The 24,682-nt window shown below is 42.0% G+C and overlaps 2 protein-coding genes across 11 annotated transcripts in view; one reads left to right on the top strand and one right to left on the bottom strand.

Annotated features, from left to right (window-relative positions):
* The window catches only part of ttll5 (tubulin tyrosine ligase-like family, member 5), a 55,698-nt gene extending 46,879 nt beyond the window's left edge, over positions 1-8,819 (top strand). For 6 of the 10 annotated variants that reach the window (XM_074661574.1, XM_074661584.1, XM_074661581.1 and 3 more), the window contains 3 exons: positions 229-437; positions 4,553-4,635; positions 7,271-8,819. In XM_074661574.1, the coding sequence (XP_074517675.1) occupies positions 229-437; positions 4,553-4,635; positions 7,271-7,323 (345 nt within the window). In that variant the 3' untranslated portion in view covers positions 7,324-8,819. Of the gene's footprint in view, positions 1-228; positions 438-1,433; positions 1,653-2,863; positions 3,018-4,552; positions 4,636-7,270 lie in introns of those variants that run through there. The other 4 variants (XM_074661582.1, XM_074661576.1, XM_074661578.1 and 1 more) reach the window with 4 other exon arrangements.
* A 113-nt stretch (positions 8,820-8,932) lies between these two features.
* On the bottom strand, positions 8,933-21,051 carry tgfb3 (transforming growth factor, beta 3). The gene is made up of 7 exons (XM_074661596.1): positions 20,259-21,051; positions 15,559-15,722; positions 14,122-14,251; positions 13,860-13,967; positions 11,330-11,486; positions 10,590-10,743; positions 8,933-9,991 (listed from the first exon to the last, which is right to left on the bottom strand). Exons 1-7 carry the CDS (start codon positions 20,602-20,604, stop codon positions 9,833-9,835), a joined length of 1,218 nt encoding a protein of 405 aa, XP_074517697.1. The 5' UTR covers positions 20,605-21,051; the 3' UTR covers positions 8,933-9,832.
* Positions 21,052-24,682: the final 3,631 nt, after the last annotated feature.

Consider the following 24,682-nt stretch of genomic DNA (forward strand, 5'->3'; position numbering starts at 1 on the left):
TGCAAAGCTGATCCAGTCTTCCTTTAATATGTTATTACATTTTATCCAACAGATGTCTGATACCCCAAACTGTTTGTGAATGTCACATACTGCAGTCATTGTTAGTAGCTGCTATTAAACTACAATCAAGTCTATTATTGCAAACTGAGTTAATAAAAGTGTCAAAAGTACTTTCACTGTCTCCATGATACTGATCTTAAATAACATTTGTCTTTCTGTGTTTCTTAGGCTCATTTTCCAGACCCGACAAGTACTTCACACGCCCAGGCTCCCACACACTCATCCAGCTGCCCTCCATCCAGCTTTCATGTTCGGCCCGGTCACAGTCATGGCCACAGCCACATTCAGACCAGCGTTAGTCCTGTTCTCGCCCCAAAGCCACCCAGCAGCGCCAGAGAGGGACAGATCAGGAAAACGGCAACAAAGCGCCTCATCAAGTAAGACCAGACTACCAAACTGAATGCTTTTACTCCTACTTCTGATGATACTTAAATCCAGTATAGCTGAGAGTTTAACAAAGTCACCATGTAATTTATAGCACACTAAGTGATTGCAGTGGGGAGGGCATTGATTGGCCACTGAGACAAAGTGCATGGGATCAGTGAGTTCAAGAGGACGTGGCTAATGCTAATGAGAGCTAGAATATGTGTGCCGCACTCCTAGTCTTTTGGCCACGGGGTGTATCTGCCTGTTCAGTAAACAGCCTCATCGCAGGCCTGGTTTCTGCCTGAACCGTAAACAGAGCGTGGTTCAGTGGAAGGGCCCCGGGCTCCGAGCGCCGTTTAATTCCTGTTTGGTTTGGAGATAAGCTGAAGAGCACAGAAGGGGAAATAAAAGGAAAGGAGTGAAACAGGGCTGAACTGCCAGCTAGTTCCCTCAGTTACTTTATGACTTTATTACTGCAACATCTGGCCAAATCACACAACAACAGCCAGTCCTTTGTGATCAGGTCTGATTGTTTGTTTAAAGTAAAGGGCTCTTCACACTCCTCTAATGCGTAAGGTGGAAAGACAGAACTGGATTGGGACACAGAGCTGTCCATTGCTCCGTGTGACTTACTTCATTTATTGAAACTTTACAGGCCTGCTGACACTCTAAACTAGGGGTATAAGAAAATATCAAAAATATTGAGTATCGCGATATTACGTCTTGTGATACTGTATCTATTCTCAAAAACACTGTATTGATTTTTAATAGTTTACATGCAAATATTAACTCAGTCAATACTTGATTTAATTTGCAAAGATATGCCCCCTCTCAGTGTATGTGCCTTCTCAAAGTAGTGCTATGATGGATGTTACGGGGACTGTGGTAACTGCAGATGCAGATCCCACTGTTCTGAAACAGAATTCAGTCAAACCTTGTGTAGTCACTTTGTCAATTTCTGGCTAAATTGTTACACAAATAGTCAGTGTCTATAATGTTAAATCCAGCGCTACATGTCCACCAGGTCCGGCGGGGACGCGCCTCTCCACTCCGTTGGCCGTTGAAGCGGTGATGTACCCTGTCGTGGATTGCACCTGATTGGTCCCTGGTTTTCTGCTTGCCGTTTCAAACAGGAAACAACACGGCGGCCTGATCGTAAACCTTCTGTTATTCCATCTAAATATTCCAATAAAATCTATTTCTGAAAGCATTTTAAGCAAAAAATAGGCTATGCCACCACTGAATCTCGTTTCATTTTAGAACTAGATCGCCTAGTTTCACAGCTTGATCCAATTTCTGTGAGCCAGACACGTCGCGCTGGACGGGTTCATTTGCAAAATGGTCTGTTCCCCACATTTTCATGAGTCACGACCGATGAGGGAACTCCAACACAGTGACAGACTTTTGCGTTTGTAGGGCTGGCCCTCTGCGGTCCAGCCAAAAACTGCACTTTTTGTCTTTTTTTTTTTTTTTTTTTAAAAACTGCGTTTCCCAAAAAGTACACTTTTTAACTCATATTTTATTCATACGGCGGTGTGTTGCCAGTTTTCCTTAAATTAGATTTTTAAAAATCGCAATACATCGACTTACAATATGGCAATATATTGCGATATATTAAATCGTAACCCCTGTATCATAATACGTATCGTATCAGCAGATTCTCCTCAATACACAGCCCTGCTCTCAACAGTAGAGTTTGAGAGCAGCAGGTAGCACTGCTGACGTGTTACATTCAGTCATCTTACTTGACTGGACAAACTGCAACTGGCAAGTGAAGAGTTAAGAGGGCAGGGGTTGTATAATAGGTTAGGGCAGCCGGGTAGGTGCTGTGTTTGCTCCTGTGCGTGTGTGTGTGTGTCTTCCTGGCAGTTGCCGTGTTTACCCTCTGCATGTGGAATTCCTGAGCCCCCCTCACACTCTCCTCTGTCCTGCATTTTTGTGGTCGACCAGTGTGACAGGGGAGAGTGTGGGAAAAACGGAAGCTTCAGGACCAAAAAATGCACCGATGGAAACAATGAAACGAAAGAATAAAGAGAGGGGAAAAGAAAGAATGACAGCGAAAAGTGAACTCCGTCCAGAAGAAAGGAGATGATTGTTTGCAGAAAATGGGGGGATAATAAGTTGCTTCCCTTTTATTTCCAGCGCTCATTTTTAGGGGCAACTCAATACCTCTGTTATTGAGGCACATCTGAAATGCATCCCAGTGTAGGCCTAAGCTCCTCCAACTTATAATAGAATCACTGTGCTGGGTGTATTCAAACAGTTCAAGGTTATCCGGCCCTCCAAACACCTTCCTCTCGCCAGCTGTTGAACTGTAAAGCTCGATACAAATGTACCAGCACTGGTTCTCCCATGAGTAATACACCACTGATGATCACTGACAGTTGTTTGCTGAGTCTGTTTATCAGAATGACATTTGGTTTTCGGTCTTGTTTAGGAAAGGAAGTGGAGTGAAGATTTCTGTCGATGCAGCAAAATTATTTCCTCAGTTTGGAGACAGAATCCTGCAAGACTGCTACCCAATCAACTATGTCTAAATCTGCTGCCTCGCGTCCAGCGACTGGACTGAGTCAGCATTCAGCTTTAATTGAAGATTAAAAAGAAGCTGAATAGCAAAGAGTGGCAGTGCCTTTTGATTATGAAGCTCAGCTAACACGCAGTACACTTGCTTGAAGCGAGCGTGCCTCATGTTGGTATCTACTCAGCAGGGCAGGGCTCTCTGGTCTATCAACATACCACAGCTGCCAGCTCGAGGGGCTGCGAGGACTCAAAGTGGTATGACTTCAGTGAAGGCTTTGAAAGGAGCAATTTGTAACACAAATAAATGAGCCTGTTTGGTATTTTGTTTGCAAGGTTTGGCGAGACGCAGCTGTAACTACGGAAACCCCGGCTGTCGTGTGGCATTACTAATAGGGTGACAATTACAGCAGCGCCATTAATGTCAGCCTCGCCGCTGCTTTCACTCCCTATTAATCAGCCACAACAGTAGTTATTTTCACAGATACTGTATACACACAGAAGCTGCCAAAAGTGTGTTTATGGTTAAACTTTATCCCCTTTGGTCAGTCTGAATAACATTAAGACATGCTCGCTACCTGAATGCACAAAAAAGTGCACATCAGCTATGTTTACACAGCTCTCCGTGAGTAGTGTGAAATATTCAACTTTAGGCTTATATTTCATCCGCGCATACTGCAAGTTCACTCACCTGCAGTGTTTCTGGCTGCTGCCGGACTCTCGAAGTGACAGAGCGAGAGACTGTTGACAAAGAAAGTGATGTGAAGAACCCAGAGGTCAAGTTTTCCCCCCCCCACCTTTTCAATATGACCGGGGTTGCTTCCTGTTCGAGGTACGCCACGCTTAAAGTGGGCCAGTTCTATTTGTGGTTGTGTAATGGTATGAAAGAACAACTGTGCAGTCCCTTACAAGGAGGCAGTGTGTACCCTCATTACCTTGTTAATGCTTCTTTGGCAAGCTGCTGTTATGGGGCGAGAGGTTAATGCCAGCTAAGCTTTATTTATTGTTCCCCCCCTAAAAAATGCTTAACAGATTTAATGTATAAGGTTACAGACGTGTCTGCTCCCGCTCTACGCTTCACCAGATCTGATAATGGTTTATTCTTTGAAAACACTGTATTTGCTTTCTGATTATGTGCAAAAAGGGCTGTATAATTCCCTCTGTGATCTCCTGTGAGATAAGTATACACTACTGTACTGACTGTGTGTCTGTAGCCGTTGCCTGCAGGTCCACATAGGCAGCAAACACCACAATAAAAATCACATCACCCAGGACAAGGAGCAGGAATTTGCCCTCTTCTTGTCACAATAGCTCATGAGAGGCACTCACAGCAAACACTTAACCCCCACTAGCCTCCACTGACTGCACACACAGAGAGAGACTATTTGAAATTCTCTCCTCTCAGAGGATGACTCATCAGACAACATATAAACTCAAACATTCACAAGTTGTCACAAACAGTTTCCAGCTATGTTTATTTGGATATTCAGCTCGAAAGCGGGATAATATACTGGGATAAATCCATGGCTTTGACCCGGACTGTGTGGAGATTCGTCACCATGTGATCTTTTTGGTCACCACTGACGCTATATCGTCTCTTGATTAACAGGCAGACGTCCGCAGAGAGTTCAGCCAGCGGAAGTGTGTCCAGCGGCCAGCCTGTGGTCTACGAAGCCATCTGTGGTAAAACAGGTGGGTCTGATGCTGCACTTCTACACACGCTTAGTACCGTGCTGTAACTTGGCCTGTTGGTGCAGTTAGTCCTCGAGGGGGGGGGGAGTTATGCCCTTTCTACGCCAGTGTCCGTGATTACAGCCAGGCATAGTGGACATTCCCCATGGAGGACCGATAAACACCATGGGATATTTTTAGCCAGCTCCTGCTTGCATGGTGGTGTGCAGGATGTATTCTGCACACTGTAAAAGATAACTACATTGTCACAATGATAGATGGTGTACAAACTTTAATTACAACCTCGTTAGAAGAATACAAGTGAGGTTTTATTGGCTATTATGTTACAATGACTTGTGTCATAACCCTCTTTAGAGTTTATGACCGAAGCAGCCAGATCTGACTGGGGCATAAACAACAGTGCTTTAATTTGCCGTATTGTCTGTATGTGTCCAAGACTAGAAGGTCAGATTACTGCTGCAGGATAAAGAGGCATAGCAGTGATGACATCTTTCTTTTTGTAATGAGATCCAGCGATGGGAACAGTTCGGGCATTCCCATCTGTTGGTCATTCCTATGCAGTCGTAATTACTGTCCATCCGCCAAAAGGGCCTTCCAGTTGTACCCCAGAAATCACACAGAGAGAATGAGAAATGTAGCTCAGTCCTTTGCTAAGTTTTATTATGAGTAATGCACCGCAATTGCGGGTGCATGCACTCACGTGTGCCCTGTCATCCTGCCCTATTTCCACAACTCTTTCCATCCTGAGCGAAGTGTTGAGCTTATTGCAGCAACGGTGATATTAAGCAGTTTTTGCGCTGATGCACACATCTGTTTGCCTGATCAAGAGCTTTTTTTTATTTTTTTTTCCATAGACCTACTATACATTAGCATTAGCAAATCATACCATTCATCACATCACGTGAGTTAGTGTCACAGTCAAGCCGACCCAGAAATCAGCTTGTCGGAAAAACACAGTAGCTTGTGCACCACCCAGTCTCCCCCCTAAAATGAGTGCGTGTGTCTGTGACCAGAACATTTCTTTTTCATTCTCCGTCTTTCCCCCCAAACTATGAGGGCTGGCTTAAGTTAACAAACATCTTATAAACTCATCAATTACTGTAACTGGATCCGTTGGGAGAAGCTTCTGAATTTCATGAATGCATTTTTTCCGTCGTTCGGGGCGCAAAGGGTGGGGGGGGGGAGATGCTCCACTCGTGAACCAAAGAAAAAAAAAAAAAAATCCCAGTACCAAAACCAGTTAGCAAGGCAGGTTAAACCATTTAGAATGGGACTGGGAGTTGAACAGAGACTCTCAGTGTGGTGATTTGGAGGGAGGAGGGTGTTATTAGAGGGGGAACAGCCTTTGTGGAGCTTAGGAGTGCGTCAGGTCTTTCTGCCTGCCCAGTGTACCTTTGTAGCGAGATGACTGAGCTGCCCTGATTGACTCTGACAGGGAGTTAGAGCGGGTCCAAACGGAGAGCATTCTCTATGATCAGCTGTCAGCCGCCATTAATCACACTCTCCCTTTATCTCTCTCTTGTGCGCGCTCTTAATCTCTTCCTCTCTTCGCTCATACAACTCTCCCTTTATCCTCTGAAAACTTTTCCTGCTCACTCACCCCCGTTCCCCTTTTTCCTTCCCCAACTTCTTCTGCGTTCATTCTTGACATGAGATGAAGGGAGGGCTTCGAACGAGGACCTATCAAAGCTTACAAACCTAGATTATATCGACCACATGTGTTTTACAATGCTTCCCCTTGAACCTTTCTTGAAGTTCTCGGGGCTCCGCAGCTGGTGACTGGGGGAGATTTATAGCTTTCAGTTTGAGACGGAAATGAATGCTGCACTTGTGCCATTTTAATGGGAGTCTGATCATGTCAGGACGGATAGCTTATTGGCTTCTCTCTATCAAAATAAGACTGCGTGGTTCCCTGTTGGGAACGGATGGTAGTTATTGGATGTCATCCCCTTCTCAGATGTATTCTGTAAGTTATTGGATGTTTGATTCGAAGCAATCACTGATTCACCTTGCACAAAGATCCAAACTTCTGTACCAATTGGGGTTAATTTGCCATTGAACAAACTGTTGACATCATTTCTTCTGTCGTTTTTAGTTCATTTGGAGTGGGACATGTTCGAGACAATATTATCCCTTTATCTTTCTTTTGCTGAGCCGGAGGAAGCTGCTTCCAGCGGTCATGTCATCAGATTGGAAGTCAGCGAGATGTTTTTTCGTTTTCCAGCTCAGTCAGGCCCCACGATGTAAAAGAGCACCAAAATAAACAGAGAGGGAAGCAGAGAGGGAATGAAAGGGAATACTGTTTGGGAGCACAAACACGGCAGCTCTAACTGTACTTGGAATGCCTTTTTCTACTGGATGCCTGGCCGCGAGCCAGCCGATAGGACGGGGAGCGAGGGGACGGCCAGACAAAAGGCTAAGCACCGACATGACAGAGCAGACCCGTTGGCAACCACCTTGACCAGAAATTAAAGATATCAACAAAAAACATTCAGCGGGGAGGGTTTTAGTGTGAAGTAAAACTCTTTCAGGTTTGACCTTAACATTTCTGTTTGTGCTGTGGGGGGGGCGGGGGGGGGGGGGGGAAACCTCTTGCTACACTCTTTTTGATTCATTTTACTTTGTCGCTCCCCAGGTCTGTCTGTGTACCACAAGCTGCTTCAGGGCCAGGAGCCCGGTCACAGATGACATGAAAGCGACCAGAGGCACGTCCTGCCCCTCTGCTGGCCTGACAGGTGTCTCTGCATGTAACTACATCCTCACAGAGGTGTATTCTGGGAAGGGGACAACAGCAGCAGATGAAAGCATGCCAGACATCGAACAGGGTCCTATTAATTTCTCTCTGATACAGCCGCAGACATGCGAGAGGGTCGTCTACAAGGCCAGGAATGGCCAGCTTTGACGCGGGTTGGGGTTTTATTTGCTCAGCTCAACATCAGTTGGCCTTTTCAGCTCCTTTCCCCCCCCCCGACCTCCCACCCCTCTTGGCTACGCTCACACATCCCAACAGTTGTCCGCCCTCATTCTCTCCATGCTACTGATGCCACAGAGAGATTTCACTGACAGATAGCCTTCAGCAGATGGTTCTTCAATGCCCTGGTGGCATTTCAACTGCAGGATTCAACCTTTTATTCTTTGCTCATGCAGTAGCACGTACACAGCTAGCCGTTCCTGTAGATTTTATCTTCCTAAAAAGTGATACAAACAGATGCAGAGGAGCTTCTTTCATGAGTGGCTTCTGGCGTTAGACACTCCAACTCCCGGACGTTGTTGGAAGCCAAGTTGTTGCCAAATCGCACTCTATGGTCATTGCCTGAGGATCTGTGTTAATGTACAGCATCCTTTGCTTGTAGGCTTAAAAAGGATTGGTTGCTGCCTTGTTCTCTGTTTACAAGGATGATGCAACACTGTTATTGTATCAAGATTAGAATACAGTCGGCTTGTGATTATTCCTGTTGAGATGTTGATGTTGTTTTCCTCGGATGGACCAAATTTTATATTTTTTGGTTTAATAAGTAAATTATTGTTGTTGCATCAGTATTTATTTACTGCACAGTATCCACCAAAGGGCCTTTTTGGCCGTTTCCGTAGCTCAAAGCATAACATAAAGAGGAATCATGGTTATGCACATCCTTGCCTACAATGAAGGTTAATGCTGCACCAGCAGATCAGTATCCTTGTGGATATTCTGTTGCTTGGGACCATATTATAGCGAGTTAACTCAGGGCGTGATAATAAAATAAAACATCTCTGTTATATATCAATAGATTCAGCATATGTTTATGATGACTTTGTCAGAAATACTTGAATGTCATGCATGTTTTTTTCGTCATATCGACTGGTGATTATCATCAGAGTGATTTTGCACAGATTGTAGTTTTCAATGCAGTACAACACAACTGGTTTTAACACACTTGATGGTATTTTTTGTAGTGATTGATGTTCAACTTAATGTTGTGGGTTTATGCATGCTGTGTTACAAAACAGTAGCATCCAAATCAATGTGTATATTCTCCTGTGGTGATACAGCGTTGTTTACAGTCTGATCGTTTTATCAGTTTTGTCGCTGATTGTTTACAACACGCATGCATGGAAATGTGATATTTCTGGAATCATCTTGTCAGTTCTGTATCAAATGACATCGAAATGAACACCTAGAGAACATTAAAACATGCTGATCATGTCAGTAAATGTATTTGTTCACCACACATGCTTTGATTTCTTCACTCTGGTCCTCTAAATTCACCCTTCAAAATAAAGTGCTGAAAAATACTTAAACAAAAAAACTCAACAATAATGAAATTAGAACAATTCTATCCAACTGTCCGTTTTTAATAAAAAAAAAAAGGTGTTTCCAAGAGTAATAACAAAAACATTTACAGTTCGTGATCTAGTTAAGTGTTCACTTAGTGACATACGTCATCTCATACAACAGAAAGGCTTCAGTTTAAAAAAACAAAACGATCCCTGGAATCACCATCCTGTTGCATTACAGAGGTAAACATAACCACGGAAATACTACTTTGAAATAAAGGTTCGTTTCCAGCATCTTTTTTTGTCCTATATGGTCATTTTAATTCAACAGCATTTTTAAATCCTAAACAAACAGTGTAGGGAGCCGCGGCGTGCACAGCGTCGGCTTCCGGCTCGGACATTCGAAGGTGTCCTGTGCGTCAGAGCCGAGGGATGTGTTTGCTCTCAACAAACAACCGCTTTAGTTTCACCCACTTTGACATATTCCTATTATGCTGAGTTCAGTCTGCATTCTCAGTCATTATCTCTTTTCGACTGTGATTATTTGATGTCCTTAAGAATGCAGTGGTCAATACTGTTCTTCCTGTTGTGTAACACTGAGGTACAGGCTGTTCAAAATGCTGGAAAATGGAAAAAAAAACAACATGAGAATGTCAGAAGGCGATTGCTGAGTGAGGAGGTCTGATGGGTTCGAGAGTGCCGTTAGTGAAGTGGTGTTTGACAAGTCTTCTTGGTGAATGCTGCCAATGATTGTGAGCAGAGTGGTGGACTGCGTCTTTTGTTTTTGGTGAGAGAGAGAGAGAGAGAGAGGCTGAAGCAGGGGTTGGAGGTATACTCGTGGAGGGCAAAGTGTACCGTGCCCCCCCCTCTAACCCCCTCGTTCCCGCTCCTGAGTAGTGCTGGGAGCCATCACATCCCACGTCTCTCGCCGGAGCCCCGAAGTTTAGCTGCACTTGCAGGACTTGACGACCATGTTGGAGAGCTGCTCGACTTTAGGGGAGCGACCCACGTAGTAGAGGATTGTGAGGGGCTCCAAGTCCTGAGGAACGCAGCAGGGAGAGGCGGAGGCTTCGGGGTTCAGGGTGTTGTACAGGCTCAGCAGCTATGGAAGAAAGAGCAGAGGGAGAGAGAGGGATCAGCAACTAAACAGATTCACCACTTTAATGTGTGTGTAGTTGGGTTTTTTTGTGATCAAATTTTGAAAGATATGCATTGTAAATTATTAACCAAAAAATAACACAAAAAATAATATTAATAAAAAACAAAAAATATGAATAAAAAACAAAAATATTAATCAATAATAATAATAATAAAAAATCCAACAAAAAAGATAAATAAATAATAAATAAATAAATTATATATATGAATTAACTAATGGTGACTCCCACCCCTCAAAATAGATCTCCATTTAATAGACTAGGGGATGTGTCATGATGATACAATTAAGTTACATAAATCCTTGGATTTTACTTAAGGCTCCAGTCCAGTATAAGCTATTTTTCTCTTGAGCACCATGCATCCTAGCTACCAAAAGGTCCACACTTACAACATACAAGATAAATAGATAAACACTGGGATTGTGTGAGTATGAGGAGGACTCCATCGCAATGCCAGCATCTTTTTTGCATCTGTTAGGCCGGCTATTAAGATACGTTTTTGATGTTGTGATGGATTTAACATGTCATGGCACTTGGTCTCACCGAGCTGTGGGTGGTGTCTGCGCTGCGTAGGTAAGGGCAGGGACCAGAGCAGAAGTTAGCGTAGTACCCTTCAGGCTGGTGGATCCACCTCCAGCCCAGATCCTGACGGAAATTAATATATAGTGGTCGCACACAGCAGTTCTCCTCGTAATTGCTGCAGACAAGAGAGGACAGAGAGGATTACACTCACTTCATTTCACAGGTAACACGCAATTCTAAGAGTTGTATACGATTTCCTCCCCCATGGGCTCAAAGCCATGAGATGAGAGTGGAGTTCAGAAATTCCACTCTTAGGTGTGCCCTTATTTTCCCTCTTGGAGTCAGCCCAGGTGTCTTGTCTGTCAGCCTGACAGAGGAAATCCAGAGCTGAGGAGACGGCGTGTAAGAGGAGGTGGTGTTTGCTGGTACTGGGACAGATCCTAACTTGTATTTGATAATACCTCTGTCATGCTCGTCGAGGTGATTAACAAGCTTATTCTGTGTATTCTGTGCCCATGTACTCTTCTTCCCTGCCATGTTTTTGACACGTGACAGCTGATATTTCCATTTCATGTTGCCTCGGCTGGTGTTCTACTCGACAATACAACCCCCCTCTCTGCAAGCCATTCTTTATTTGCAGTATTTCACTTAGCCCAGTGTTCAAATCTCAAGAACTGACAGTGCAGGTGCAGCCAGAGAAATTATTTTACAAACTGAAAGACAATAGTCCAAGCAGTGCATTACATTTTCCAGTGCCTTACTTGAAGCAGTAATTGGTGTCAAGTGCCCGCTTACGCCTGCGGGAGGAGGACTGGGCATCCAGCCTGTGGGGAGGGAGCATCATGAGGATGAGGTGGGGGTAGAGCTGCTCCTTTTGTTTTTTCACACGGCTCGCATCGTCGTAGTCCGCTTCCATACCTGCAGGAGACAGACAGTCAGTCAGTCTGGAGGTGACCAAGAAAAACTGCACAGCAGATTTATTGAGAACTGTAAAGATGTCTTCAAGAGCTGACTTCAGTGGAACCACAGCTTAACTCTAATCAGTGTAGTCAACTGTAACTTTTACAGAAGGATACTGTAATATCCAGGAAGGGCTCCACTCATTTTTGGCTCACTTTTCACCCTTCTCCTTATTCAACGCTGGTCCCTAACTTCCTCCGTTCTCCCCCCTGGGCCTGCGTCTGCTCATCCAATCTGCCCCTGATAGCTAAAGCAGTGGATATCTCAGGAGAGATGCTGCTGTTGGATATGTACGCCCCTCTTTAATTCGGGGCCAAGCGTCTGAGCGCCGTGGCAGCACATTCCTTGTGGCCAAGCCAGTCGGGAGTGTTCCCAGGGCCGAGGGCCCGGGGGCCCCAGTGCTAAGTGAGATACCAGATCAATTGTATTCCCATGCTCTGTGTCTCTCTCTTCATCTTAGAAAGGAAACCCATTATCTTTACTCAATAGGTATTGCTGCTGGAGGAACATGTTGATGACTGGATGAAAAGGAACTTTTTTTTAGACCGGTCTCATAATTGTTATTGTATTATAACCAGATTCCTATTCATCATAGGAAGCGCTGCAGTAGACTAGAACATGGAAGAGACAAAATAAACGCCTTATATCTTTCATTAGGTGGTGAATGCAATGAAACAAATGGCCTTTTATGCAAAGAAAACAGAGATGCTAGTTAGATTAAAATATATTAATTAAATATTTGCACTTTCATCAAATCCTCTGCCATAAGTAGAAGTAAAGTATAGAGTCCACATCAGAGGGGGCGTCCTATAGCGGCCCTGTATAAAAAGTTTTGTAACAGAAGAACAACAACCAATGCATGCCAATTTCCACTGTTTATATGATTAAATGATAACTAATAATTCAAGTATGATATTTTGGAAACATCTGAAACAGGCACTACAAACTAAAACTGGAGCCCAAAACAAACTCTTAGAATAAACTGTTCCCTAAAACCAGCACTGCCTCAACAGCGCTAATCAGAATGAAGCTGATTCTTCAACAAACAGGAGATGCCTATCTGGAACATTAGACAAATCAAACAGACGTAAATGTTATCTGGCTCTTGATCGTGAATACAAACTGGCAGAACAGTATCTTCACTGTGAGAGATTAAAAGCAGAGAGAAATCCAAATTAAATACAGACTGGCCACGGGACACACAAAAATGCTGGAAACCTGCACAACAGGCGAGATTGAAACTGAGATGTGCTCTCAAAATCTAATCAGAGTAGAATACTTTAAGACGCTGGAGTTATTGATTCCCGATTTTAAGAACGCGATGAAAGCAGAAAACAACAGATGAATATAGGAGAGAGATGTGGAAGATATTTAAAGGAATAGTTCGACATTTTGGGGAAATATGTTTAATTACTTTCTTACTGCGAGTTAGATGAGAAGAGGGATACCACTCTCATGTTTCAAACTGTTTCTTTTAACCCATTTATGCCCGCAAATGCAATTATTGATATCTTTCGGTGTTCACAAATGTGAAGACATTTTCAAAATTGGTCAAACCATTTGGCTGAAAAGTGAGATTTTCTTGTCTATATCTAATATGTGGGAACATGGGACTACTGTTTTTGCAATAGACTATTATATTTTAGGAAAATGAGTAGTCTCGTGCCCAGATATAGTATGATAATAAAATGGCTGTATTTCAGAAACTACAAGGAACACAATCAAGTATTTGGTGTCGATGAACTCATAACAAGTTGAATATCAAAGATATGAACATACTGTATATGCAATGTAAAAAAAACTTCTATTTGGAAAATATTGATATGAATGAATATATGATTTTGACTATTAATTCATTAATTCATTCATTTTGACCAATCAGAACAAATGTTGTGTCATTTTTCCTTATCATATTAAATATAGTCTTTTGACACAAATGGGTTCACTTCACATTATGTAGTGGTGCGCCATAAACTGAGGAACAAACAGTAACATCCTGCTGAATTTGACAGCTAATAATCCTGACTCACCTATCACTTTCTATTCAACTGTAACCTTAACTACTGTTGACTTAGTATTTCTAAGTATTTCTTATCTTAATGTCATCCTTGCTTTAAAGACATTTTTTATTTACCTCAAATATAATATTCCTCATATAGGTTTATATAAACGTGACTGGCTGATTGACAATTTAAACCTTGGCAATATTGTTTTTTAACACCTTCCTGATACCTCAACAAGCTTTAGGAAAAAAAACAACAAAGCTTTCTGATGCAAATCCAAACCATCTGAATTTCTTTCACATCACTGCGGTATTAAATGCAGCCTCACCTTTGAACTTGGCCTCCAGCACCTCGTTGGCGTTCTCGATAATGTCCCCATTAGGCCTGAAAGTGTGGCAGGGACAGTGCACGCTGATCTCCAGGCCCAGATTGGTCTCTGAGGGGGAAACAGGAGCAGAGGGATGTAAGGAGCTGACATTTTCCCCTCAGGCCGTTCTCCTTCATTTAGAATGAACCAGTGCTACAGTATTTGGCAGGACATGTGCAGTAATAAGGTGCGATGAGAGGAAAATGTGAGGTGTCCCACTCACGTCGGTACATCAGCCACTCTCTCACTGTCTCTGTGACATCAAAGGAGACCCACTCAGGCGTTCCCTTGGTCAGGACGTTCTTGCCCCCAATGTAGCGCTGTTTGGCTTTGGGGTCGTCTTTCTGGAGGATCTGTGAGGAAAGATGAAAATGTGACCCAGCTGCATAAACTCTCTTTCTTTCACACACACACACACACACACACACACACACACAGAACCAGAGCTGTCTGTCTGAGCCAGACTCTCCAGGATGCCTTGGGCCAAATGTCTACTCTTCATGGAAAAAGTGACTCCCTGTGTTGATATCCCCATTTTGCAAGTTAATGCCTGCGTGTTACCCTCCTGCCAATGGGAACCTGGCTGTCCTTCACGTCAGCAGTTCAAACTTTGACTTTAGCTTGGGCTCCCTCGATGCAGTGTCACGCAGTTCAGATAAAAAAAAAAAACAGGGTTGCAGGTATCTCCGCAGGCTTTCGTGTCCTAACTGCGTTATCACGTCGAGGCCCCAAATGTAAAAAACTGACGATGGAGTCAAATGCAACCGTGTGGTTCAGACATTCCTATCTCCATCAGCACTTCTCTGAACAAAGGTGTTTATCTGTAGTGAGAAATGTGTGTGTTTGGGTGGTGGGTACGAGCATGGAGCCCCACAGCAGTGCTGCGGATAACCAGGTTCCTGAACATTGTCAGCATCTAATCTGCCTTCCTGTGGGAACGAGGGGCCGGCGTCAGCCCTCTGCCAATCAACTACTCCAGCCTGAAAAGTGTGGGGGCGAGCGAGCAGCTCCATTTACTCCCCCGGTGGGTGACCCTGCCTCTATCTCCTCCTAGGCCCCTGGAAACAATCTGAGGGCCTGACAGTCTGTATTCAGCGCCGGCCAGAGCCCTGCCTCAGAGGCGGTATGCAGTCCGGAGACGCTTGTCTCCCTGGCAGGAAATGTTGGAACCTGATCATTACTCCCAGTGTCTCACGGGAGATTAATGAGGAAACCGAAGCAAAAAAAAAAAAATCCATCCTTGCCACCCCCCACATGCAGACATCTAACAGATGCATGCTTTAACACAAAAGAAAACGCTCATAAAACACACAAATGCAGGTGCAGATCTACAGTATGAACCCCCTGTTGAAAGCATACTTGATCTAACAAAGATGAACGACTGCTTTGAGATTGACAGCTAAGAAAGAAGAAACTGCCGAATGGTAATTCTTATAGATGGCTGCTCAAGCTCTTAAATGTGTCCTAACGTAGAATCCATTCGACTGTAAGCACATGGAATAATGATCAGCGCATGAAAAGAGGAGAGAGGGAGTTGGACACCCTAATATAAATGTTTTCATCTCTCTCGCTGACCTACACGGGCCTTCTGAGAGAAATAGAGCACACAAGGCTCCCCTGCGCTCTGCTAACAGTGGAAACGAACGGTCAGTTCACACACCTGGTAGAGCTCAATCCTCTGCTCGTTCCTCTTGGCGACGGCGTTGGGGATCCGCAGAGCTCGAAACTCGGCCCGGAACAAGTTGGTGGAGTTCTTCTCCATGGTGGAGACGTTGAAGCGGAACACCTTGGAGGTGATGCCCTTTGGGCAGTAGGGGAGGTCATCTGCAGGTAAAGTGGAAATCATGACTCAACGGTGATGTTTTTAAATATCTCATTTAAAAAAAACTTGGAACTCTCATTGTTTCTTTTGTCAGAATCCCTTTAAGCTCTTATCCATCTGTTGCCTCATAGTGTGCATGTTATCAAAGCCTGCTTTCCACTGTCATACTCGCAGACATATTTACCTTCTGATTATTGATAAGCTTTTTGCAAGAGGATTCCCCCTCTACAAGTTTAGATAAAAACAAAGCTTTTATTTTTTTAACCATTTCTACTCTATTCCAGAGAGACGTGGGCCATTACCGCGAACCATCTGCTTATACTTTGTGCGGTCCGAGTTAGCAACAAGTTGAAGTCATGAAATGAAAACCAAATGTCCCATGTGGTGGTGGTGGAGCAGGCTGCAGTGGGACAGCAACTCCTCCTCCTCCTCCTCCTCCCACCACCACCGGCTCTGGAGCCCAACAGGTGCTCCGAGGGCTCGGCCAGAAGCCAAGTTATTCCCTGGAACCGGGGAACATGTGGGCTCACTTGCTGGAGCAGAACAATACCTGAGAAACCATCTACATGTAGGAGGGCGACTCCATCATGATAGTAAGTGCACGCTTGACAAGCATTAACTTGCTGTATACATGGCGTGGGTATGTGTGATTGCACGCTGACCTTTAGCAGAACCAGCTAAACAAATGGCCACATTGTGATTGTATGTAAAAAGCTTCCTGTTGCACCGAAGCCTTTCCCCCTTTTTATACCATAATACCATTGAACAGTTTATTATTTTAACAGGCCAAGCACATGCAGTGTTGAGCAAAACAAGCACATAGCAAACTTTTTATGGGCCAAATGGAAACAGTCATTTACAGCCAAGCCATGGCTAATTTATTACCCCAAGCTTAAACTTTATTACCAAGCCTCAGATTCGCTGGTGGTTTGAAAAGGGGGCATTGCACCTTTAGCTGATTTGCACCTCAAGCTGTTTCGGGACATAATGGAAACTCAGACCTTCTGCCGTTTCTGTGTCATGCAAAAGGAACTTGCACATCTCCGAGTATCTGTACTTCATCTGACCCAGAAACCTATTTCAGTGTCGTCCCAGTCATTATCTGATATTTCCACAAAGTTTTTTTCAACTTTCCCTATTTATAGGTGACCTTCTCAGCAGTCATCCCCAGCCAGATATCTGTCCAGTGTTTCCACACAATCTATAAGGAGGAAACCTCAGTAGCCTTTTCCTCCCCTCACTCACTGCTCCGTCCTCCCCCCACTCACCCGTCGCCCCTCTGCCTCCCCCACAGAAGGTGGAAAGCCCCACTTCGAGGGGAGATTTGAAATTCTAATCAAGTCTTTGGTTTCCTTTTGGATGACCTCATTTTTCCCATTGCAATGGTTTTAGGTGGATTTCACATTATGGCTTATTTTTGCCAAGGGTCTGAAAGGTAATTTGTTCCATGTTGGTAAGTGGAGGGGATTGCTTGCATAATTAAAAAGAAATACATTCGCCAATTTTCTGACCCCTACCATTTTTAGGCGACAGCTTTTCAGACCGAGTGTCAGGATGCCGACACAAGTTTGACCTGTTATGTCAATAAGCTTCACCATGGTATCATTTCTATCTGTAACTCCCCTCAGAAATGAAAGATTTTGAGCTTTTGATGTTAAAGATGTGTTTAAAATATCATACTATATATTCTAAACAATGTGGAAATAACTAAATTAGATCTATTGTTATAACTTCTGATTTAAATAAATCACACACTGGTCTTGAATCAGATTCTAATTGGAGAATTTAGTTTTACTGCAAAACATTCCCATTAACACGCTGCAAAAGTGGATTTATCATCACATATAAAAGCCTGGATAACAACCTGATGCCCCGTTGATCTCATTCTCGTATTATCACTCAATGAATTTGAACATGGGCTTTAAGTGAGGGGTTTATGAAGAGCCTCGCCCAGACGCTATCGACCACGCCTCGCACCCTGACACACGTTCACCCTCCAGTGTCTAAAATCCTCTCCTCTCATGACACAGAGGCCTCCTGATGAAAGAAGAAACAACTGTCAGGAATCACCTCTCTATGCCCTTTTGCCCGGAGGATTGTCCGTGATGTCAGTCTCTCCAGAGCTTTGTGGAGGTAAACAAAGGAAATAGGAAGCACAAGGCAGCAGGTGCTAGCCAGCTGCTGAGGTGTCCGGAGGACAACAGAAATTTCTTTGGAAACATAGTAGTTTGAGTGCTCTGTTATCGAGTTAAATATCAGTATCTGGAATCAAAGTTTGTCTGCATTATTCTTTTTGATTTTCACTTACAGTACCCATGACAGATTTAATAATACAGATTTAAAATGCTGCTTTTGAATCAGAGAAGAGTCTCTGCTTCACTTCTGTGGCAGGCCACTACAGCAGATGAGATAATGTGATGCAGCTCTGCTCTAGAGTTGAAAAACAACTTTTTTTTCCACTTGATTAAGGATGAGGAAGCAAAAATGGTAAAGGCGTGGGAGTTGGGGGGGAGAGATGCTGTTTCTTTGGGAGCTGGCCAAAGACCTCTGTCTCTGTTTGTTCAGATGACATCATCTTTCTACTATCCCGTATATCAGATACCCTGCTGTCCTCAGCGTTAGTCCTCATTTTTTACTGACCTCAACACTGAGTCAATGATTGGCTTGAAATTTCACTGAAACTGCACGCTTCAGTGTGCAAGGCACAATCTTTCTAATTTAAGAGTCAGTGGATTCTAAGAGTGTTATTGTGCCAAAGGTCATCATTCAGTTCAGTTATGTCTTTGTCTCATTTTTATTTGGTTTATGATGATATAATGAGCCACACTGGCCTTCTGATGCACCAGAAAAAAAGGAAGATCTATTGCTGCCCAGTCTGCAGTTCTGCTTCATCAATTCATAAATGGCAAACGCCTTGATTTACATTAGTAGTAGTGTCTAAGAAAAGTAGTCTGGAGCAAGTGGCGCATTAAAGTATGACAGAAAAGTTTCTGTTTTACTTTTTAACTGAGCATGAAAAAAGCAAAAACTTGACTATATTCCCAAACACTCCCACCTTCCAAAAAACGGTGGATGTAAAACTCATTATATCCAGCAGGAATGAAAATGAACTACACTGCAAAAATTATCAAGGTGGCAGACATTATGTTCCTATATAGACTGCAACATGTAAAATTACAGAATGGAAAGGGAGAGTGCTAATTAATGTATGTTGGCAACCTCTGCTCATTTCCTAATATCCTTCTTGGATAAGCAGAAAGTGTTGCCAGTAGTAAGTCAGGTTCACGTCTTGTATTATCACCTACAGTATGGCCCACAGTATGAGGCCAGCGTGATGTGTCCTGGGCACCTGGCCATCACTGATCCCACTCCTTTAGACCTCTGTTTGTTTTGGGAGCTCTGGCTACCTCTGACCAGCGGATAAACCCCAGGCTGTGTATTTTGAGTGTCAGAAGCACTTTGTGGGACCTGTGAAATGGATTTGATTCAGGACTTATGCTGGAAACCATGCAGAGAGAGGCTCTGCTTAATGTCACAGCCACAGCAGCATAAACACCTGTTGATTTACAAAATGGTAACACCAAATCCAACTCCTCCACTTAAAAAACTTTCTCTGGAGAATCTGCTGCTCAGTGAGCTTCTGTTTCTTGGTTTCTGGAACAATCAATGGACCATAGTTTATACAGGAAATACCAATATGGATGAACAAGGGAATTAGATCATAACACAGAGCTACTAGAGACAAACAGTGGGGGAAATAGGAGTGAGAGAGTCGTAACACTGGATGAAAAATATTGGGGAACTCACGGCCAGAAAATGGAAATGAGGTATTGGAGTTGGCAATAAATACTCGACTTAACTGCCTGAGAATTTTCCCTAGTAAGGAATGTGTCAGACTTAGTGCTGGAGTTCCCATGGCTTTGGTGTGAGGTATGTATGAGGAATGGTGCTCATTCCAATTAGACTGTTTACTTTGCCTCTCTCCTTTTGCGCACCGCTCCAATGCTCAACAGGCGCGTCTGTGCGTAAAAGGCTGAACACAGACACGAGTGGACTGACTTAACGCCATGCAGCTGGAAAAATCACATCTCTGTTTTTGATATTGTTACCTCACTCGTGATAATTGTGTATTTGAGGCCAGATAAAAGTTGTTTTTAAGGAGTGCACATAGATTGGCACAAGTGAGCTTACAAATGTGGATCAAGTTTGGGCATAAATGTTGGCTGCACTGGCAAAAACAAAACATCGTGCCAATCATATGTTTTTTAATCACCCATATCTAGAATACAAAATGTATTGTATTGGATGAGAAAGTTGCATAAGAAACACTTGAATTTTAACTCTTTCTTTTTGTCATTATTATTATTATTGTTTTTTCTCTTCTTGGTTTTGTTTTGGTTTTGAATGTTGAGGTTTGTTTTCTCTAGTAGTGTATTTGATGGGTTTGCCTGTAAAGCTCATCTACTTAAAAGTTGGTTTTATAGACTGTTGTAAAAGAAACACTTGAATAATCATGATAAAAAAAACAATGAACTTACTGTTTTCTGGTGGGCCATTGATCATGTTGAACTTGTAAATCTCTTTGGCATAGTACTCAGTCTCCGTGTTATCCTGTCCACAGCTCTGATGCCTGTCTCTGCCCAGCTCCTCAATGAGCTCCTTGGTGCTGTTATAAAGGGCCAGGACCTGAAACGGTACTTGACTTGGACCTGTAGTTTGAGGCGGACTGGTCAGCCGGAGTTTACTGAGAATCTGTCCTCGGACCGCCTCTACTCTCTTTTTCTTTATGTGGTCGATGTCCACAGTGGTGCAAGTGGAGAGCGACAAAGTCATTGTCACACAATTTGAGAGGAGGAAAAACAGAAGCGCTTTTCCCAGATTCATATTTCACTCTGGCGAGGCTTGTCAAGTAAAAAGAAGAAAGAAAAACTAAATTCCGATTTGAATAGAATCCCTTTTTCTCTTTTTCATTCAGGTCGTGAGTGAGTTCTGTTCCTGGAGGAGGAATCCCATTTTTTCTCAAGTTGCTATGTCATCTTTGCAAAATGCGCATTTGCATGGGAGCAAATCCGTGCCATTTTTTTTGGAAAAACAATCTCAACTCTTCATTAAAACTCTTTATTCTACTCTTCATTCCCCCCTTTTATCTCATGCAAGCATCTCTCTCTTCTCTTCTTCCTGAGTTTACAAGGCTCCGATCATCTCTGCAGTTTCTCCATTGCATTGGTTGCTCTTTCCATCCACTTGTGCGTCTGGAGTCAGTGCGTCTCTCTGCTCTGTCTCTCTGCAGTCCGGCCTCAAACACACTCGGACTGCTCTCCACTCTCACTCCTGCTTTATAGGCACACAGACTGTGACGTTGTCGAGGGAGGGGCTGCAAGTTATTGCCTCTGTTCGCTCTTATGCTGCTGAAATGCACTTCATTTAACAATTGTTCCAAGAAAAAAAGAAAAACTCCCACATCTGTTACTTGAAGATAATGCTATGATAATGTATTTAAAGTCATTAATGGAAAGTGGTTTTCCTTCCAAGAAAGTGTATGTGAGGGATTTCAACTTTGCCACAAAAAAAAAAAATCACCAATCTGTTACAATTCTAGACAGGCTATTTGTTTTAATTGTGTAAAGATTGAGGATAAAATAATGTAACATTTTAATGTGAATTATCAGTTCATTTTATTCCACTTTTATGATACACTGCAACCAGTAATAAACTGGGACACATTTAGAATGTTTACGTTTAAAATTATGTAATGGTCTAAATATTGTATATTCGTGACATCACGAATGGGCAGAAATCCTGACAGCTTGTTTCAAATGCAGAGTTTCTGAATACGGGCTGTGTGTATTTCTCTGTGGATTGAGTGTTTCGATACTTTCACAGTATTTATATAGGACTTAAGCCTTTTTTATAATAAAAAAAACACATGAAAATCTCACTTTTTTTATAATATTGGACCTTTAAGTTAAGAAAAAAAGGACTGAAAAGCCAAAGTTTGTTTCATCAAGTTGGAAATTTGTATCACTGCCCTCTCTTGACATATAACAACAAAAACTACTGTATGTATTCAAAAAGGATTTCATTGAAAAATACATGTGTTTAAAACAGAGGAATGGTTGCCACGCAGTTTAATTTATGCTGGATGTCATTTTTAAGTTTAGAATACAAATCAACTGGCGATGCTGCTGAAAAAAGAGGGATGTGGTGGGACTCCACATTTTGTGTTGTCAAACTTTTAGAAAACGTGCGTAATATTGGGCAATGGGGTGATTGCGCAAGAGCAGGCTTTCGAATAAAGAAGGAAACTCACTGATTGCACTGATTTATGGATGGAATATTTTTGTTTCCTGTCTTTTCCTTTATGATGTGGACAAATACCATTTGTATTTAATGAATAAGTTTAAAGTTAAGCAATGTGTGGCCCTTAATTCCCATCAATTAGGACCTTTAGCCTCACTGGGGTGTCATTTGAGTGGACTTTTACAAGTCCTTGGACAATATTGACTACATCCAAAATAAAAAAGTTTTGGAGGAAATTCAACTTCAGATTGAAGGCCAAAGTTAACAAAAGAGATCTTGGAGGTGCACAGGGAGCCCAGAACAGCTGTGATCATCTGGATGCTGCTACCGTTCAACTGCTTCTCCCTCAGCAACATAAAAACATACATAACAGCGACATCTAGTGGACATCAGAGGGAACTTCAGGTCCCATCTTTCTGCTTCCTTTTCCTTTTGGGAGAGATGAGGATGATGGCTAAACTGTCATCCATGATGACGAATGACTCCCACCCCATCTCAGCACTTACACACCAAGTGCAATATTTTCAGGTGGAATTTCATTTCATTCTCACTGTGCAATATCATTTTCCACTTGTGCAATTTTTGTCTGTTTATTGTTAATATTGTATATACTGCTCCTATTTTCTTCCTTCTATGGTTCATATTTTGCAGAAAAATGATGTCATCTGTTCATATTTTGTTACACTTTGTTTAGCTCTTTTTTTTTTTACAGTGTTAGCTGATGCATCGTGTTTTTTGCACTATCCCCTTTGCTGCTGTACACTGCAAATTTCCCCACTGCGGGACTAATAAAGGAATATCTTATCTTATCTTATCCTTTAAACTAATGTGGATATTGACTGTAGCAAGCCACTGCAGTAGACGAGATAATGTGACGGGGGCACTACTTGATTATGGTTGAGGAAGAAAACATGGCAAAGGCGTGGGAGTTGTGGGAAAGATGCTGTTTGTTTGGTAGAAAGGCAAAACTTGTTTAGATGACATCATTTTTCTGCTATCCCCTCCCTAATTCTTGACCCAACACTGAGCCAATTCATTGCTGGAGCAGGATGATTGTGAATAGGGAGATAGAATAGGATGATGACTGAATTGTACACAGATTTTTTTTTTTAATTGATTATATGTATATGTGTTTTTGTATGTGTATATACTGCGTGTGTATGTATTTATATATGTATACAGTATATATATGTACATATAAATAGATTTTATTTTATTTTATCGTTTTTAATTAAAAATGTTTTACTTGTGTATATTCTTTTTACTTATTTATCTATTTTTTGTATGGAATATGTTTTTTTCCTGTATCTATACTGGCTTATTTTTATATTAATGTTAAAGTTTCTTTGTACCGAGAATGTTATTATTGGGGATGTTTGTTCTGCTGTTTCCAAATGAACAAAAAAACAACATATATAATATTGAAAAAAACACTGAGCCAATGATTGGTTCACTGCCACTGCATGCTTCAGCATGCAAGAGCATGAGCTTTCTAATTTTAGGAAATGAGTCACTTGATTCTTAAATTATAAATGTTTTCATGCAGAGTGTCATCCTTCCTTTAAATAGCAATCTTTGTCTTTCAGTGTTTGGTTTATGGCGACACTGAGGATTGCATTTTGGTGACATAATGAGCCACTATAGGACTCCGATCCTCCAGAAACACATCTTTGGTGATTGGTGTCCTATCTCAGGAGACCTGGCTGTCAGAATAGGGATTTTTTAAAGGCATTTATAATCATCATCATTATCAGCAGCAGCAACAGCATCATTATAGTAACATATACATTTTATTTGTAATAAAACTGTAAAGTCACTAGGAATCATCAGCAAACTAAGAAGTTTCATAAATGTTTCTTGTTTATTAACCTTATATTATTCCATGATTTATCCCTATTTGATTTATGGTCATATTGTTTGGGCAGATACATACCCCTTCAATCTTCATAAACTTTATTTGTTGCAAAAACGATTTGTAAGACTGGCAACTTTGTCAAACTCTAAGGAGGCTTCTGCTCCACTGTTCAGGAAACTGAACAGTTTATGACATAAATATTCATCAGATATGTGTGTTTATATATAGATATATGTTCTTCCCTTCTTCTCTACCATCATCGTTTAGCAACTTCTTTAAATCTAATTCTCAAATTCATTCACGTAATACTAGACAGGTTAATCACCTTCACCTGCCTTTTTATAAAACAAAACATAGCCAGTCCTCCCTCAGATATCGTGGTGTACAAATATGGACACACCAAAATACATGTTATCAAGAGCTCGTTATCCTTAGAACATTTTAAAAGGAAATTATCATCATATTTAATTAATGATGTCTAATTATCTTTTGATATGTTTAGATACATTTTCTTTTCTTCTGTACTGTTTTTTTTGTATGTATTTCATTGTTTTTATTGGATTGTTTTACTCTGGTTAGGGTTTTCTGCACATTTTGTGTACTTCTTGTTGTTGTTTAACTTTTGTTGTATTTTTAAAATGATGTTAGTTTAGATCTTTCTTCCTTTTTCCTGTTTTTTTCATTGACTGGATATGTGAAAATAAATAAATAAATAAAATTATAGTACATTTGTCATAAATACTTTCTGTAAATCGTAGCTATTGTTATATTGTTTATATCTATTTACTTACTGAGTCTTCACAGAGG

The sequence above is a fragment of the Sebastes fasciatus genome, chromosome 15, assembly GCF_043250625.1.
Source record: "Sebastes fasciatus isolate fSebFas1 chromosome 15, fSebFas1.pri, whole genome shotgun sequence".
Taxonomy (NCBI): Eukaryota; Metazoa; Chordata; class Actinopteri; order Perciformes; family Sebastidae; genus Sebastes; species Sebastes fasciatus.

Coding starts and splice junctions, on each gene's coding strand:
- tgfb3 (XM_074661596.1), bottom strand. CDS start 20,604: ATGAATCTGGGAAAAGCGCTTCTGTTTTTCCTCCTCTCAAATTGTGTG. Junction 13,968..14,121: donor AGAGTGGCTGATGTACCGAC/GTGAGTGGGACA, acceptor TTTCCCCCTCAG/AGACCAATCTGGGCCTGGAG. Junction 10,744..11,329: donor GACACCAATTACTGCTTCAA/GTAAGGCACTGG, acceptor TCTTGTCTGCAG/CAATTACGAGGAGAACTGCT.